At 52.4% G+C, this 16,591-nt stretch overlaps 2 protein-coding genes across 3 annotated transcripts in view; one reads left to right on the top strand and one right to left on the bottom strand.

Annotated features, from left to right (window-relative positions):
• Window positions 1-13,264, bottom strand: SLC4A9 (solute carrier family 4 member 9). Its single transcript, XM_084885128.1, has 22 exons — window positions 12,987-13,264; window positions 12,487-12,647; window positions 12,094-12,207; window positions 11,626-11,681; window positions 11,319-11,476; window positions 10,969-11,056; window positions 10,439-10,593; window positions 10,092-10,211; window positions 9,770-9,944; window positions 9,485-9,618; window positions 9,083-9,345; window positions 8,152-8,210; window positions 7,515-7,703; window positions 7,296-7,409; window positions 5,951-6,112; window positions 5,647-5,825; window positions 4,889-4,961; window positions 3,451-3,519; window positions 3,020-3,193; window positions 2,275-2,430; window positions 1,838-1,938; window positions 1-1,476 (listed from the first exon to the last, which is right to left on the bottom strand). The coding sequence occupies exons 1-21, from the start codon at window positions 13,187-13,189 to the stop codon at window positions 1,885-1,887; spliced, it is 2,856 nt and encodes a 951-aa protein (XP_084741254.1). The 5' UTR covers window positions 13,190-13,264; the 3' UTR covers window positions 1-1,476; window positions 1,838-1,884.
• Window positions 13,071-16,591, top strand: part of HBEGF (heparin binding EGF like growth factor) — a 26,145-nt gene continuing 22,624 nt past the window's right edge. For both annotated transcript variants that reach the window (XM_084885113.1, XM_084885110.1), the window contains exon 1: window positions 13,071-13,193. The gene's annotated coding sequence lies outside the window, so the exon portion shown is untranslated. The remainder of the gene's footprint in view (window positions 13,194-16,591) is intronic.

Genomic DNA, 16,591 nt, shown 5'->3' on the forward strand with positions numbered 1-16,591 from the left:
AAAATATATTTTTATTGATCTCAGAGAGGGAGAGAGAGATAGAAACATCAATGATAAAAGAGAATAATTGATCGGCCGCCTCCTGTACACCCCACACTGGGGACTGAGCCAGCAACCTGGGCATTGCCCTGACCGGGAATCGAACTGTGACTTCCTGATTCATAAGTTGAGGCTCAACCACTGAGCCATGCAGGCTGGGTGAGAACATTGTTTTTATATGTGAAAAAAACCTGTTTTAAATAGAAGGAGGAATACTCAATTTAGAGGGACTTTGTTTCTCTTTTTTCAAGAATTCCCTGACAACCCACCAATTCTATAAAAGAGAATCTGTGAGGACAGAAAGTTCGAAATGGGAAGGGCTTCTGCACTCAGGTCCCTTTAATGGGGTTGAGTGTGAATGGGGCCTGGTCAGGTCCTCCGGCTTACCAGCCTGTCCTAACCACAAAGCAAACCTGCCTGTTCCCTGACACTCTCCACCCCAGCTCAGGAAGGTGACTGAGGTCTTGGCCAGCTGCCTTCCAGACTTGACCCATTGTTCCAGGTTCCCAACTGACTGAGCATCTGACAGTTAAGCCAAAGGCCAACAATGTCCTGACTTCCTGAGTAAACACCTGTGAACTGAGAGGACGTGGTGGGGTCAGAGCAAGTGTTCAGGACATAGTAGGGCAAAGAACAGAGCAAAGCCTTGATAGGGCATAAGAAAAGCCCAGATCTTATTCTGGGCCAGTCATTAAATTTCTCTGGAACCCCAGAATTTCTATTGCAAGGGGTAGGTAGGCTCTTGGGCTCTGAGAGGCATGGAAAAGAGGGTGTTCTTTAGCCCAAAATAGAGTTCAGCTTATGGGGAGAGGCAGGGGGTATTCCAGGCTTTGTACATGTTGTGCCATCAGCTTGTCCTGGCTAGCTTCTATTCATTTTTCATATTTCAAATTATAGACCACTTCCTCTTAGAAGCCTTCCCCAACTCCCACAACCCCACCTTTACCTCCTCCAAGAAGGACTTAAAGGCCTCTGCTCACACCCTCCCCCTCTTCCCCCACCATGCTTCCCCTTACCCAGCACTGTCCCACTCTAACAGTTACCTGTTTGTCTTTCCCACTGGGATTTTAACTTCCTGAGGTCAGGGACCATGATTATACAGTTATTCTGTATCTCTAGTACCTAGATACTCCAAGGGTACTCAGAAAATGTGGGGTGTGTTGTGTTTTGTTTTGTTTGTTTTCAATTTGACTTGAGAGAGAGATTTATTGTTCTACTTGTTTATTCATTCGTTGGTTGCTTCATATGTATGCCTTGACCAGATAGCAAACCTGCAACCTTTGCATATTGGGATGCTGCTGTAACCAATTGAGCTACCTGGCCAGGGCAGAAAATGTTTTGATAATGAGTGAATATAATGAAGGAATGGCAGAGAGGGCAAGTGATAGAATCCTTCCACTTGTCTGGAGTGTGGTTCTCAGCCGCCTAGGAAAGAGCCTCCAAAAGCAAAGGAAAGTTTCAGGGAAATTTATCCTCCCTTTTCTCCTCCCCTCTCCTCTCCATTCTTCTGACATTGCACTCCTCCCTTCCCCACCTCCCAACTCCACATCCAGTTTTGTGTGAGCTTGAGCTCCCTCTACTGGCCACACTTTAGTGGCCACAGGGAGCCAAGCCCAGGTAACCTCATTTGTGTTTTTTTTCTTCCCTCTATGCATTTCTGGACTCTGGGGTTCATGAGAGATTGGAGCATGTAGAGAAAACAGGCTAGTCAACACACTGGAGGTTTCTTAGGTCTGAGCTCTCTTTCCCACCCCCATTCTGATTCTCGACACCAAGGGGACTTCCCTCACACCCTCACCTCGTGCTCAGTTTCCTGGAATCTCCACTCGCAGATTCCTACTCCAGCTAATTCACAGAAATGTTGATTTCCGGAGCCTTTGGTTGATACATCAGCTCTGACTGTGGAACAGAGATCTCAGTATGAGTTGGGAATAAACAAATAGACAGAGACAACAGAAAGAAAGGACCCTGAGAGTGAAAGGATATAAACCCACCATGAGACAAACACAAAGATCAGGGTTGTATCCCTAGCCCTTTCCACCCCCATGGGCTTATAAACCAGGGCCCTGCCTTAAGAGGGAAGATTTCCCTCACCTCTTCAATGTGCCTATGTCAATACAGAGCTAAGGGGAGTGACTGTATTGACCAGATATTAGACTTCAGGGGCAATCCTGGACGACAGTGCTTCCCCCACCCCTGCCCCCTTCTCCTGAGAGGGCCCATCCTGGAGCTCACATCTTCACTGTCACTTCCACTGAACGAGTACTCTGGCTCCAGCCCCTTCTCTGGGGTGCTCCTTTCCTTCTCTGGCATCAGCTCATCAAGCCAGAGAAGTTCTTGTGGTGAGAAGACCCACTCCAGTACCTTTCGGACCCCCACCAGGCCCAGCAACTGCAGGGATACAAACAAAACCCAGCGCTGTCAGCAACAACAGGAGGAACATGAACAACAGTAACAGTTATTCAGCATTTCCAATGTGCTCAGCATTGGGTACTGTTTCACAGAAAGCTAAGACATTCCTAGGAGTAGATATAATAATTGCTCTGCCATTGTGCAGAGAAGGAAACTGAGCCCTGAAAGTTTAGAAACTTGTAACCAGATTGGTCCTACTGCAAAGACTGTGGCTCTTAACTTCCTCGGTGAGTAGCAAGACCAGAACTGCCTATTTTATCACCTCACCATGTAACAAAAGCGATAGCATTTCCTTTCCCAGGGCCTCAGGATTTTTCTGGGCTTTCCATCCCTCCCTGTGGTTGATAAGCCCAAAGAGGTTGGAAAGGGAGTTGAATCAGGTATCCCAGGACTAGCCCATCTATTGGCATCCCTCTGCCGTCTTTATTTGTCCTAGGATTCTCAACCAGGCACGGTCAGGGGGAAAGGAAAGAGGGAAGAGTCTTCCACTTATGGAAGCCTTGGCCACACCCTCCCAGGCTCAGAGCCTCTCAGGAACCCCCCAGGATGCCGCCCAACCCTGAGTCACCATGATGGGAAAGATGATGGCTGCAGGTGTAGACTTGACTATCCAGAGCAGACCCAGGCAGGCAAGCTGGATGGCTGTGAAGAGGTGGACCCTGCTCAGAGGCACATGCCTCAAAAGCAGGAGGTCTGGCTGGTGCTTTGCTGGCATCAATAATAGCTGCACCCTCTTGGTAAACTGGGGGAACAAGAGGAGGAAGAGAGCAGAGTGTTTAGGTAGCCTGGAGAGTGTCACTGTTAGCCAGTAAAGCTCAGCACTCCCTTGGCCCCCTCCTCACCCAGGGCATGGCAGCGGAATCCCTCTGCCCAGAAGAAACAGGAAAAGAGGACGGGAGGGCGGGGGGGGGGGGGGGGGGGATTGGAAAGTACAGGCAAGAAGTACCAGAAGGAAAGGAAAGGAGGAGTGGGGTTTCCTGGTGATTTTAATGGGCTCACCTGGATGCTGCTAATTGCCGCCACCCCCATGTACAGGAAGATGCCATAGAGCACAGGCATTGGGATGAACTGGTAGAAAGAAGTGGAGAGCCAGCAAAGGAGTTGACCTCTGCCAGCACCCAGGTGTCCCCTTTAGGCTCCCACCCCAGCCTCTAGCACCCAGCATCTAAGCCTACCCAGGTTTATCTCTTCCTTTCCCACTTTGCGTGCCTGATTTCATTGAATCTTCACGTACGTCAGATGAGGTAAATTCTGGAATTGTCTCCATTATACAGATGGGAAAATTGGGTTTCAGAGAGACTTGGTAACTTACCCCTTATCTAGCTGACTCCCCACTCTTATCCATCACTTTCCTCTCTGCTTTCTCTGTTCCTGCTTATACTGACCTCCTTTCCTTCCCTCAACATGCCCACGTTTATTTCTACCTCTTGCAAGGCCCTTTGCTTTGCTATTTTCCTTCACCTAAAATGCCCTGAATTCCTTCTCACTACTCAGGAAAGGTCTTCCCTGATCATTTAAAGTAGAGCCCTGGCTCGAAATCGCCTTATTCTCTTTTACTTCTCATAGAAGTGATCGCTATCTGAAATTATCCTGTTTTATTGTTGTTGTTTTTCACGTCTCCTCTCACCAGACTGCAAGGATTGGCTGATCTCTTTTGATCACCACAATATCTTCAGTCCTGAGACTGTGCTTGACATATGGTTTATGCTCAGTAAATAGCTGCTGAATGAGAGTCACCTGGTTAGTAAGCCGCTGGTCTGGTCCTTCTGGTTCTTTCAACTACTCCACTCTCACCCGGCCTCGGTGACCTTTCCCTTCCCTAACCTCTTGTGGGCCTGCCAGGGACTCTGTGGGCCAGTCTCCACACCCTCTTGGCTGCTTTGCTGTCTTGGCTTGTTGAACCTTCCTGCTATTACTCGTTAACTTTTGTTTGTGAGTGGGTGTTGCTGACAGGTGCTTGGTTCTACATTCCTTTTCAATTCTCTCCTCTCCCCGCCTTCTCCCAGGTGCCTAGCAGAGCCTTGCACACAGAAGGTGTTCTTTAAATAATATGGTTCTGGTGAGGAAGAAGTGAAGTGCTTTTGCCTCAAAGTTTTTGTGAGGTGTGATGATCATACTCTGAATCTAAGGCTTGTTGGGAGGCTGGAGCAAGGGCAGTGCTTGGCCTTTGTGTGTGTGTGTGGGGGGGGGGGGGGGGGCGGGCATTCCTACACCCTGTACACTGGGTAGAAAGCCTACTTGGTAAGAGTTTGGGTTCTCAGATTCTGAGAAACTACCGTAGTTTCTCATTTGTAAAGGACACATGCATCTCAGAGCTAATGTGAGGATTGAATGAGGCCAGGTATGGAGAAACATGCGCTAAGTGTTCAGCAAATGTCAGTTCTTGTGTTTATTATCACTACCCTGCCCCTGACGCCAGCCTGCCTAACAAATGTACCTTGAGTATAGGTGCCAGGAAGATGGAGATTCCTGTAAGGATGAACACCACCAGGCCTGTCAGCCTCTGCTCCCTGTGGGGAGAGGGCAGAGTTAGCCAGGGTCTGGGGAGCCCCTGGGGTGCCCAGGCTGGAGATCCAAGCCAGACATCACTATAGACCCTGGGAGGAGGGAAACGGAGGGATCCTCCAACTATCACCTTAGCTTGGTGTGAAAAACTGGAGAGGAAGGGGCAGGGCACTGCAGAGTGGGGGCCCCGGGCCTCTCCATCAGTTCAAGCTCATAGTTGCTCTTTCTTTCTTTTTTCGTTTTGTTGAAAAATTAGCAGTTTTTACACAGCCACAAAGACTTTCATTTCAGTTTACAAAGTCAATTTCACAGACTTTGGACAGATTGTGTTTCCAGCAGTTACAAAATTGTTTTTATGGTGTTTTACCTTACAACATCAATGCAGTGCCTCCACATTGAGCGGGTTTATTGGGTGGCACCTCTCCCTTGCTCAGCCCTGACTGCCTCCCCGCTTCCTTCAATGACGCTCCTCTTGAGGGCCCTCCCAGTCCCATGGCTGAAGGAGGAGAGGGAAGATCAGACACACCCATCTCAGAGCCCATTCACCCCTCCCCATTCACCCCACTGCAATGATCATGGGGCAGTGAGAGAGCCCTCTGGAGTTACTAGCTTAGAATTTAAGCTGCCCAAATAACTGCCTTGTCCCCTGCTACCCACCTCCCATTCCAGCCTCCTGAATCCTGGCCTCACCTGATGCCCAGGAAGCTGGGGGGCTCCCCCAGAGCACAGGCTCTGCTCTCTCTCCGAAGACTGTCCATGTGGGCCAGGGAGATGACAGTGGCTGAGACATACCAGGGGAGCCCAAGCACTGAAGTGAGCAGCATCAGCAAAGCCACACAGAAGAGGTCCAGGTGGAAGCCAGCTCCCTTCTGCAGGTAATGGTGGGGAACTGGGATGAAACTAGCCCTCTGGGGTGGGAGAGGGGAAGCCTGGAACCCACCCTGGGCTTCTGTCCCTTGGTGCAGGGGTCTCGGGTGCTCCCGGCAGGCCTCACCCGCAGTCTGTGTTCGGCACGATTGAGAATGACCGCTGTGATCTGCTGGTCCATGAAGATGAGAACAGACAGCAGCAGGGCAGGCAGAGCGGCTGCCACACTCAGCCACCAGGGGTTGGTTCCAAAGGGTGACACCAGCCAGTCACGCCCAGGTAGTGTGGGCTGTGGGAGGACATTCTGTGGACGTATTGGAGAGGGTCTCCCAAGAGCACCTCCCCTGCACGCTCCAGCCTTGGCTCTTCCAGTTTCCCTTACCACTGCCCCACCCACCAAGGCCCTGGATGCTATGTGGGAGCAGTGTGTGTGCGTGCACAGCTGGTTCAAAGCATCCCAGTACTTTAAAAGAGGGCAGAAAGAGGGGAACCAGCTAGGGGGTTGGGCTGGAGCCAGGGGCTCTAGACTTTGGTTCTCTTGGGCCCTCCCTCTTTGCAAGAGGAGGAGGGGGTAGATAAGACCTGCCCATACTTTTTTAGTGTACAGAGCTCTCCTCCCTGGGCACCCTCTCTCAGCATCCAGGGTGGGGCAGCTCAGGCTCAGACCTGCCTTGATCTGGGCAGGGGCAGGGCTGGGTGTGCCTGCGTCTGCTCTGATTATAAGCGTCTGTGTGAGGGCCAGGGCCCCAGATGTTGTCTTGGGTTCTGAGTCCCTGAGGCTGCCTCTGTTGGAGTCCCCCTGCTGTCTTGTCTTAGGGGAAGCTGGAAGGGCGGTCTCCAATCGCACAAAGTGTAGGTGCCAAGGTGCTAAGCCCTGATCTGTGCACTGTTTTGCCTAGAGAGGGAGCCCCAACTTTACCGGATCAGGGCAGGCAACATGGGGTGAAAACAGAGAGTGTGGGATAGTGGAATGGGTAGGACTGTGCCCAGGGTAGGGGAAACCATGACAATAACTACCATTTAGTGAGGTCGTGGTATGTGTCAGTCCCAGCATTGTGATAAGTGCTTTACACTATTGTCTGTAAACCTCAGACACCTATAAGTAGGAACTATTGTTATTTATTTCCATTTTATAAATGAATAAATTGAAGATCAGAAATGTGGGTTAACTTGCCTAAGGTCACACAGCTAAGAAGTGGCAGAACTGGTACTCAAACCCAGGCCAACTGCCTGGAAGGAACCCATCCTCCTAACTCCATTCTATAATGATAGCTCCTGAGTATTCTGTGCTTATTATGTGTCTGGAGCAGCATCTCCTTCATCCTCACAACTCTGTGAGGCCATTATTATTACTATTTCTATTTGACAAGTGGGCAAACAGGATCTTAGAGGAGGTGGAATGCAGAATTTATTCATCTTCCCCCTCCAAGGTCCTGTCTGCTGGCCCTGTTTTCCCCTCTCCCAGCTCTCACCTTGAACTCTCTGGGCACAGTGAGCTTTGGCGTGGCCAGGCCCAGGAAGGCATCAAGGCCACAGCCCAGCAGGATGGCCAGGACTGAGGAGAAGTCGCTGAGTACCTTGCGTACCTGGCCACACAGTGGACACTCAGTCAGGTTCACCCCTTCCCATTTACAGGCAGGGCCCAAGGCCCAGAGCTAGTCCTCTCCCACAGAAAGAGAGTTGACACTCACCACAGATGGGAAGAAGCGGCTTGTCTTGACATGCTTGAAGGCCATGGCGAAGAGGAAGGAGGTAAGGAAGAGGAGGAGGGAGAAGAAGGCGATGTCTGGAACTGTATGACAGCCAGGGCCACGAGGGCGGCCTCCCTGCCGGACACACTCGGGTGGAGGCAGCAAGGACGCGTTGACCAGGCCCAGGTCCTATATGGAGTGGTGGTCAGGGGTGAGGTTATGGGCCGCAGGCAGCACAAGCATCTACTGATGCCCCGTGAGACTCCGAGGGCCCAGGACAGGAGGTTCCCAGCTCTAGCCTAACCTCCTAGCTGGTTCCCCAGCCATAGCAAATGGCCAGGCCTCTGTGACCTGTGAGGGTTCCTCTAGCCTAGGGGTGTCGAACTCAATCAGAGAAGGGGCCAAAATCTAAAATCCAGCCTAAATCGCGGGCCGAATGGTTTACTGAACAGTCATAAACTGACAATGTCATAAACTGACAGCGGAGTGCAGTGATAACAGTGCGGTGCGGGCCACATTGCAAGGCCTGGCCGGCCGGATTTGGCCCTCGGGCCTTGTGTTTGACACATGTGCTCTAGCCTGTGGGATGGAAAGAGCCAGGAACCACTGCCTTCTTCCTCCCAGGAACAGGTCTCACCGTGCTTAAGATGTCGTCTCTGTCTTTTGGCTTTGTCCTTGTCCACTGAGACTCATTTCCTGGGAAGCAGAGAAGAATGTGGGTGTATGCCCTGCCCCTGGGGACTTTCTCCAGCCCCTCCAGAGCCTAATCTCACGGGTCCAGCAGAACCAGAAAGCTCTGGCTCATCTGTCTGCTGACTCCAAAAGCTACCATGTCTGCTCCTCAGGACACTGCCTGTGCCCTGGCTCCTTCAAATTCTCTACTTATCTCTTATCTCTGGTGCCCAGCACAGGACTGGCCAGAGCAGATGCCCATCAAATATTTGCTCAATGGAAGAGCATACAAATCTACCAGGGGCGGAACTGGTCTTATTCATGCCTGGTGCAGAGGCTGGCACCCTTGAGGGGACACCTCTTTGCCAGTCCTGCTGTTTCCTTCCAGCGGAGGACTATGTGCAAGTATAATACCCTGAGCTTCTCTCCTATAGGTCAGCCCCTCAGTCCAAGGGGAAGAGCAGCCATTTAAGTGATTGGTGAGCTTGGGATTAAAAGCTGGGCATGCCTGCCCCACCCTTTCCTCCCCGGCTCTTGGGAGTAAGCTGCCTGCACGTGCATCCAACTGCTCCTCTGGAGCAAGACAGTCCCTTTTCCAGTGTGGCCGTGACCAAGTGGGTAAGTCTACCTAATTTGCGTTTTGTCGTTAGGAAGCTCATTCACCCATAGATATAGCCATGTGCTTCTGTCAGCATTGTCAGAAATAAAGATGGCATTGGGCCTGCTCTGTGACTTATTTTCACCTGATTTAGAATCATAGTGGGGAGAGTGCTGCAGTTGTTGGGTAAGTACTCAGAATTTTGCTGAATGTAGCCCGGGAGGGGGGGCAGCAAGAAGTCACCCTCTCCCTCCTTATCATCCCTTGTCTTGCCAAGCTCCCTGTTTCCCTCACCCACCTCCAGGGTCTGGGTACTGGCAGAAGCAGCCATAGGCGGGAGAGCCAGGCCTCTGGATGGGATAGGCACGGGTCAAACTCAGCATTTTGCCCACGGCGTCGTAGATGAAGATGAGGCTGATGAGGGCACAGAAGCCTTCCTCGGTGAATCGAGTAAAGTAGCGCACCAGCACACTGGCCTCTGTGGCCACCAACACCAGGCAAAAGGTGGCCACCCAAATGCCCACCCATAGGCGGAAGGGCAGGTAGTCCAGGCTGTAATCTCTGGGGGGTGAGAGACAGGCAGGGCTTGGCGGGCCATTCTGCTCCCCACTTAACCCAGGACAGGTGCCCCTAGAGCCAGACAGTTCCACCCTCCCCTACTGACTCAGCCAGGATCAGGCTAGTGATGAGGGAGTCCCACCTGCTGAAGGAGAAGAGCAGGCGTTCAAAGACCAGCACTGGCCCGGTGCTGCTGAGGATGGTGAGGGGCTGGCCGGCCATCAGACAGAAGGCAGCGCCTGCCACCGCCGTGCCCAGGAAACTTTCCAGCACCCCCTAGGAGCCACCAGAGGGCCTTGTCAGCTTAGGACCCTGGAGTCCTCAACACAGGAACCCAAGCCCACCTACCCATAGTCCCAGGGAAGGATGAGGGCATGGCTGGAGGAACACCAAAGCTGTGCTGTCCCCCTTCCACATCCCTACCCACCTGAGCACCATCGGTGGCTTCTCCCAGCAGCCCCCCAAAAGTGATGGCGTTAGTGATGGTGGCCAGGTAAATGTAGAGCACAGCTGAGAAGCACTGAGGGTGCAGGGCGTCCAAGAAGTCACTGGGGTACCACAAGGCCTTCCTCCGGACGTCCTGGACAAGGCCCCCAAACAGCCTCCCGCCCACTGGTCGTCAGTGATACCAGTTTCCACGCCCCATTACTGCCCCTGAGCCCCTGCCACAGTGAGCACACCTCTGTGCTCCTGGGTCTCCTTCCCCCTCCCCGTACACGGATCCTTACTCCTACCCCAGCTCGCCTCACCTGCCCATCCGCTGCAACTCCGGGCTGGGTGCCTGCGGCACGTGGCCGTGCCTGTCCTCAGCTGGAGACCCATATCGCCGGGCAGAGGAGCCCTTGACCTCCTGCATTTGCGAGGGGAGCCTGAAGGGAAGGGGAACCCCAGGTGACTGAGGTTCTCCAACTAGCCGCAGACTGGGAGCCAGCTTCATGGCGCCCTGCCCCCTGGTGGCTGCTCGTATCCCTGCGGGCAGACTCCAAATTCAAAGGTAAGTCCCTGTTCCTTTTGGAATCCCCTCCCCTTCTCAACAGTGGAACTGGACCCAAGACTGGGGAGAGGAGGATCTAGATGGGATGATTACCCCAGATACCTTTTGTGTTGTGAGGGCAGACATTTAGGCGGGGGAATCCGGGCTGTTGGGTCCCACCGGCCTGGAGGGAGCACTGTCACCTCCTCTAGGAAGGCATCCAGGGCTGCCAGAAGGGCATCAAGGTTGCTGGCCCGTCGAACTGACCACTGGAATTGCTGGGGACAGGCACAGAGTGGCAGTAAATGCATATCTGAGTTCTTACGTCCATTTCCACAGTCTCAAAGCTGGACACACGAGTCACAAAGCCGACTAGTCACTCAAACATGCGTCCATTAATGCATGCATTCAGTATCTACTGGGTGCCTATTGTGCCAGGTAAGGGGGCTACATGGTAGCCAAGGAAACTTAAGTCCTCTTGCTCACACACAAAGCCACAGTCTGCCTCATTGCTGTACTCAATACAGAAAGACTACACACACACACACACACACACACACACGCATACACACACACACACATATGCATACACACACATACACACACACGCATACACACATACATACACACACACACACACCTGCCCAGCTCACCGGGTCACTGAGCAGGACAGCCATCGCTCGGCCCATTTCATGGTAGCTCCTTCCCAGCATTGGGGGACCGAGAAGGAGGCAGAAAAATCTGAGGAAGGAACCAGCCCCAGAGAGGGTTAGAGGCTGCTGTGCCATAGGGCAGTCCTGACTTATGACCTCCCTACCAGTCCCTATAAACACACTTATGTGCACACCCACTTTGCTGTCCTGACCCCTAACCCCTCCCCAGACCCCTGAGGACCATCCCCCGCACACCCCAAGAGATCTGGACCAGAGATCTCGCAATCCCCTTCCCAGTAACGGCCCTTCTCTGGGCTCCAGGATCCCTCACCCCCACTCCGCAGCCTCACCTGCTGGGGAGGGGCACCTCAGTAATGGGCCCCAGCACCACTGGATCCCGCAGCCGCACAAAGGCCCCCAGTGGCTGTGCCAGGAAGCCCAGCTCTCCTGCCAGCACAGCCCCGGCCTCAGCCCCTGGAGGCAGCTTCTGTCTCAGGGAGTTCTGACGCTGATGGGGGTCCAGGGAGACACAGGATGAGAGGTTATTTGGGGAGGGGGATGTTGGCAGGATATTGGCTGATGAGGAGTCCAGTGGAGGGTGGGCCCCTGTTGATCCCTGCCCCCTGCCCCAGCCCTGCCCAAGGAAGGGCGGCAAACCTGCTCCTTCAGGAAGGCTTCCTCATCGCGGGAAGCCTCTCTTGGATGGGCAGACCCTTTAAAACAAGGTTTTGCAGGGATTTAGAGCACTGGCTTTGGGAAGGGACCCACCGGGGCTTCCTAACCAGCGTTGTCACTGACAAGCTCTGAAAACGAGCACATCCTTCCCCCGTCTGAGCCTCAGTTTTCTCATCATGAAAATGGACACTATTGTGGTACTTCCGAAAGGGTGCTTGTAAATATTAAACAAGAAGCTCTCTGTGCAGTGCTTACCAAGAACACCCTTTCACAAAGCTCTGGTTGTTATGGTTCTAGCCTCTCCCTTCTCCCCTCTCGCCCATGAGTCCTGGGTGGAGGGTGCAGGTGTAAGCTGAGGCTAGGCCACTCGTGGTCCAGAAAGGTGCAGGGGGATCTGGGACTCTCCCACCCTAGGATTTTTGGTTCTGGGCCCAGGGATGGGCCTCTTACCCCAGCAGGGCCTGGTGCTTGTGATCTGGATGAGGTGCTGGGGTCTCTGCAGCAACAGGGACTGCAGCTGCCCTCTCAGCTCCGGGCTCAGCGACTCCACTCTGGTCACCTGCTCTGGGAAGCAGAAGTGGAGCTCCAACCTTTTCCTGAGAGCTCCCTGCCCCGAATACTCCCTGTCCCCTCTGCCCAGGTCACTTTCCCTCTTGGGAGTCCCAGGAAATGGAGGAGCCAGGGAACTTCTTCACTCTGCTTTTCCAGCTCCTCCTTGTAGGGGATGGATAATCCCTAAGGTGAGTGTGGTGGGCCCTGGAAAATTCCAATACTTTTGAGGGAAATCTTAGGGAAAAGGTGGCATGGCTACCCAGATCCTCCCTACAAAGGGTCCCAGCATACCCACGAGCTCCAGGAGGCTCTGAGCTGGGCAGTCCAGCAGGACAAGGCCCTCCATGAGAAGGCTGCGGAGCTTCTGCAGGCTGGGCAGTGCCAGGGTGGGCACATGGGGGGCACTCCACCGGCCCCCACCCATCTCCAGCTTCTCTTCAAACAGCACCCACCTGCAGTGGAGAAGGGTGGACAGTGTTACTGGGAGCACCTCTCCAGGTCCAGGTGGGGACCCAGGAGAGCCAAGGAAGGTAAATTCACGAGGGAGACGTGACCCCAGTGGTGCAGAGTAGGCCCTCCTTTCACAGTCACCTCTCATCTTGGTCTTGGGGAACTCAAACCTAGACTGCAGAGAAGGCAGAGCATCAGAGAGGGTGGGGACCTGATATGTGGATGGAGGGGAACTTCTAATTAGGGGTAAGAATACCCCCTCCAGGAAGAGCTGGGATCATGGAGGAGGCCCCAGCTGAGAAGGGGGAGGACCCCATAAAACTGGTCTGGGTTTCACTCACCTGCCTGTCTCTCTCCACTCCAGCGCCTGGGGCCAGCCCAGCAGCTCATTCAGCTGAATGAAGAGCAGAGGGTCCTTGGGTGCCCCAGTGTCTGAGGAGCCATCAGGGCTGGGGCCAGAGCCAGGGCCACTGTCCAACTCTCCTGTGGACCCATTTTCATGAGAACTGTAGACTTCAGACTCCGCCTGGCCTGGCAGCTTCATCTCGGTGAGGCTTGCGCAGCCTTTTGGAACGAGTGCAGTCTGAGGTTCTGAGTCCAGGAGCCCCTGGACTGGCCGTATTTATAATGTACCCCACAAGCAACACAATACAAACAGAGCAAGGCCTGCTGACTCCAGAGCCAACCGGACTGCCTCCTCCCCTACTTGCTTTCCCTTTCCCTGACTGGCCTTCTAGTGTTTGCAAGGGTCGCCTGAACTCTCCCAGGCTCTCCAGAAATGTCTTAGCTGGGGCCAAAAGTATTGTGTGCATTTTTTGTGGGGTCACGTCTGACCTCACAGTATTTTGTGTAAATAAATAGGAGTGAATTGTTGGCCTGGGTCTGAGAATTGACAGGGCCAGATTATGCTGCTCTCTATTTTGTGTCAAATAAAAACACCAAATACTCAGGACTGTTTTGGTTGTCACCAACACACCCCGAGGGCACTCAATAGGACAAACAGATAACTAATAACTGGGCCTAGAGAAGCCGGGCAGGGTACAGGGAACAGCAGGTAGGGGCCCCACCCATTAAGTGGGCTACTGGTGGAAAGCGGAAGTGTTGGAAGCTGCCCATGGCCTTCACTAGCAGAGAGGTGTGGACAAGGAGCCCAGAAGGCTGGTCAACCTTGAGGCTCTGGCAAGGGTCAGAGCCATACACCCACATTCTTTTGTCAAACAACACCTGGATACGCTCCAATTTAACTGTGTCCTTGAGGTCTTCCCTGCTAACTGAAGCCCCCAGTGAGGATGGAGGTGCCAGCTAGGGTGTGTGTGTGCTTGAAGGCATTCCTGCAGCTGAATGAGCAAAAGGAGAATGTGGGATATTGGCAAGTCTTGTTGGCTCTACTTAGGCCTAGCATCCAACCACATTGCCCATCTCCAACACTACTACCCTGACCCAAGCTGCTATCATTTCTCACCTGAATTTTTTTTAATAGCTTTCTAATCTCTTGCAATAATCTCCCTGCTCCCACTCTTTCTTCCTTCCTTGCCCAAAGTCCATTAAAAAATTTTAAAAAAAATATATTTTATTGATTTTGTACAGAGAGGAAGGGAGAGAGAGAGTTAGAAACATCGATGAGAGAGTCATCGATCAGCTGCCTCTTGCACACCCCCTACTGGAGATATGCCTGCAACCAAGGTACATGCCCTTGACCAAATCGAACCCGGGACCCTTCAGTCCCCAAGCCGACACTCTATCCATTGAGCCAAACCGGTTTCGGCCCAAAGTCCATTTTTAAAAAATATATATTTTTGTTGTTTTTTCTTCTTTTTTTATTGTTTAAAGTATTACATTAGTAGTACATATATCTCCTTTTCCCCCCCATTGACCTTCCCCCAGCCTCCCCTAACCCCTGTTGCATGTCCTCATCTCCCCTCTCCCTCAGTGTCTTGTGTCCTTTGGTTGTGCTTATATGCATGCATACAAGTCCTTTGGTGATCTAAAATATATTTTTATTGATTTCAGAGAGGAAGAGAGAGATAGAAACATCAATGATGAGAACAAATTATCAATTGGCTGCCTCTTGCACACCCCCTCTGTGGATTGAGCCCACAACCCAGGCATGTGCCTTTGACCGGAATCGAACCTGGGGCCCTTCAGTCCGCAGGCTGACACTCTATCCATTGAGCCAAACCAGCTAGGGCCTAAAGTCCATTTTCTACACAGCAGCCATAGGGGTCCTTTCAAAAGTCAATGTAGGCACATTAGTCTTGTGCTCAAAACTCACCCAATACATTCCCATTACTCCTAGAAGATTTAAAGTCTGTTGTGGCCTACAAGATCTATAGTCTGGCCCAGTCCACCTTCCTGACCATATCTCATATCACTCTCCCTTGCTCTGCTTTCCGGTCACACTGGCCTTTGTTTGTTTGTTTTGCAAAGCCTGAGGGCCTTTGCAGTTGTTCTTTTCTCTGCAAGGAAAGCTTTCCCTTAGACCCTTACATGACTGAATCCCTGTCATCTGAATCTCATCTCAGATGGTATCTATTCAAGGAAATTATACTTTTCCATCCTGCCCTGAGTTTTCCTCTTGGGTCACTCTTCACATTTCTCTGTTTTATTTTCTTCCTAGCAGTTACCATTATAATAACTGCTCCCATTATTTACTTGTTTATCATTTATTGCATGCCCCTCAACGCACACACGCTGGAATGTACCATACACAGAGCAGGTATTTTATCTAGAATCCTTATCGCTACCCTTAGAGCACCTCGTGGCTGGCCCTCAATAAATACTAGTTGTTCAATGAGCACATAGAAAGGGTGGGGCTGGGGAATGAGTTGCGTTTCTCTTGGAGGCCACACGATGGCGCTACTCCCCGTGGACCGGATCTTAGGGTCTCTAGTGATGATGGAGCGGGGTGTGTGTGTGTGTGTGTGTGTGTGTGTGTGTGTGTGTGTGTGTGTGCCGAGAAGACGAAAAGACAAGGAGGGGTCCTGGACCTCCAGGGATCCTGGCCCACAGCTGACTGGCCAGATGGGACGAGGTGTTGGGGGAGTGCAACAGGGATGGGGAGAGAGAGCTGAGCAGGCACAACTGATTGTGGGTAAAGCCCCCACTAGATACCTGGGACCCATCTCCTCCCAGAAAAATGGGACTCACGTTAGCTCTCCCCACCAACCCCAATCTGGACTTGGGAGAGATTTGCCCCAACTCCATGGAGCTCATAGGAGTGAGTCACTATGATTATTACCAGTTGGGGACAGGGTGCTGAGTCTGAGGGGGGGAGTTGGTTTCAGTCTCAGGAGGAATAGAAACTGGCTTAGGGCCTGAGAGGGCCTGGAATTCTGTGACCACCCCCTTCAGGAATGTGCCCCAAGCTCAGGTGCGACTCAAGGAAGTTTGAGGGGGTATTCACACCAAGCCCAGGAGCATGGGCTTGGTGTGAATACCCCCTCTCACACACACACCCTCCCTTCCTACTCCCTACTCTTGCCAGAGTTGAGATGGTCTTTGCCCTCTCTGGCTCCCGAGAATGCCTGTGGGTAGATGGCCACCATGCCTCCACTCTCCCCAGATCCCACTTCCACCTCATGGGCCCTGAGTGCCCTGAGATGGGGAGGTTGGTAAGGGATGCAAGGAGGAACCCAAAAGTCTACCTGTGGGCACCAGCAATCTCCCAGACAGGACAGGTGTGCTGTGGGCAAGCAGACCTGGGTGTGGGCACGGGACAATACCCTGGCCCAGGAGTCTTAAGACTGGGGCCTTATCCTGGCTCAGTCACAGACTTATTGGGTATCCTTGAGCAAAGGTCTTCCTGAGTTTTCTTATCAGCAAAAGAGGAGTAATAAAAGTACTTACTTCATAGGCTTTATTGAATCAAATAATGCACATAAAATAGACCTTGTACATAGAGTGACGAAGAAAGAAAATATCATACACAGAAATGCCATTGTACCCA

Source organism: Pipistrellus hanaki (assembly GCF_964339955.1).
Source record: "Pipistrellus hanaki genome assembly, chromosome: 5".
Taxonomy (NCBI): domain Eukaryota; kingdom Metazoa; phylum Chordata; class Mammalia; order Chiroptera; family Vespertilionidae; genus Pipistrellus; species Pipistrellus hanaki.

What these genes read in the sequence shown, in the direction of transcription:
- SLC4A9 (XM_084885128.1), bottom strand. Translation starts at nt 13,189, where the DNA reads ATGAAGCTGCCAGGCCAGGCGGAGTCTGAAGTCTACAGTTCTCATGAA. An exon ending in CTGCTCTTCTCCTTCAGCAG is followed by an intron (nt 9,346 to 9,484) that starts GTGGGACTCCCT and finishes CTCACCCCCCAG; the next exon opens with AGATTACAGCCTGGACTACC. An exon ending in CCAGTACCCAGACCCTGGAG is followed by an intron (nt 8,211 to 9,082) that starts GTGGGTGAGGGA and finishes TCTGCTTCCCAG; the next exon opens with GAAATGAGTCTCAGTGGACA.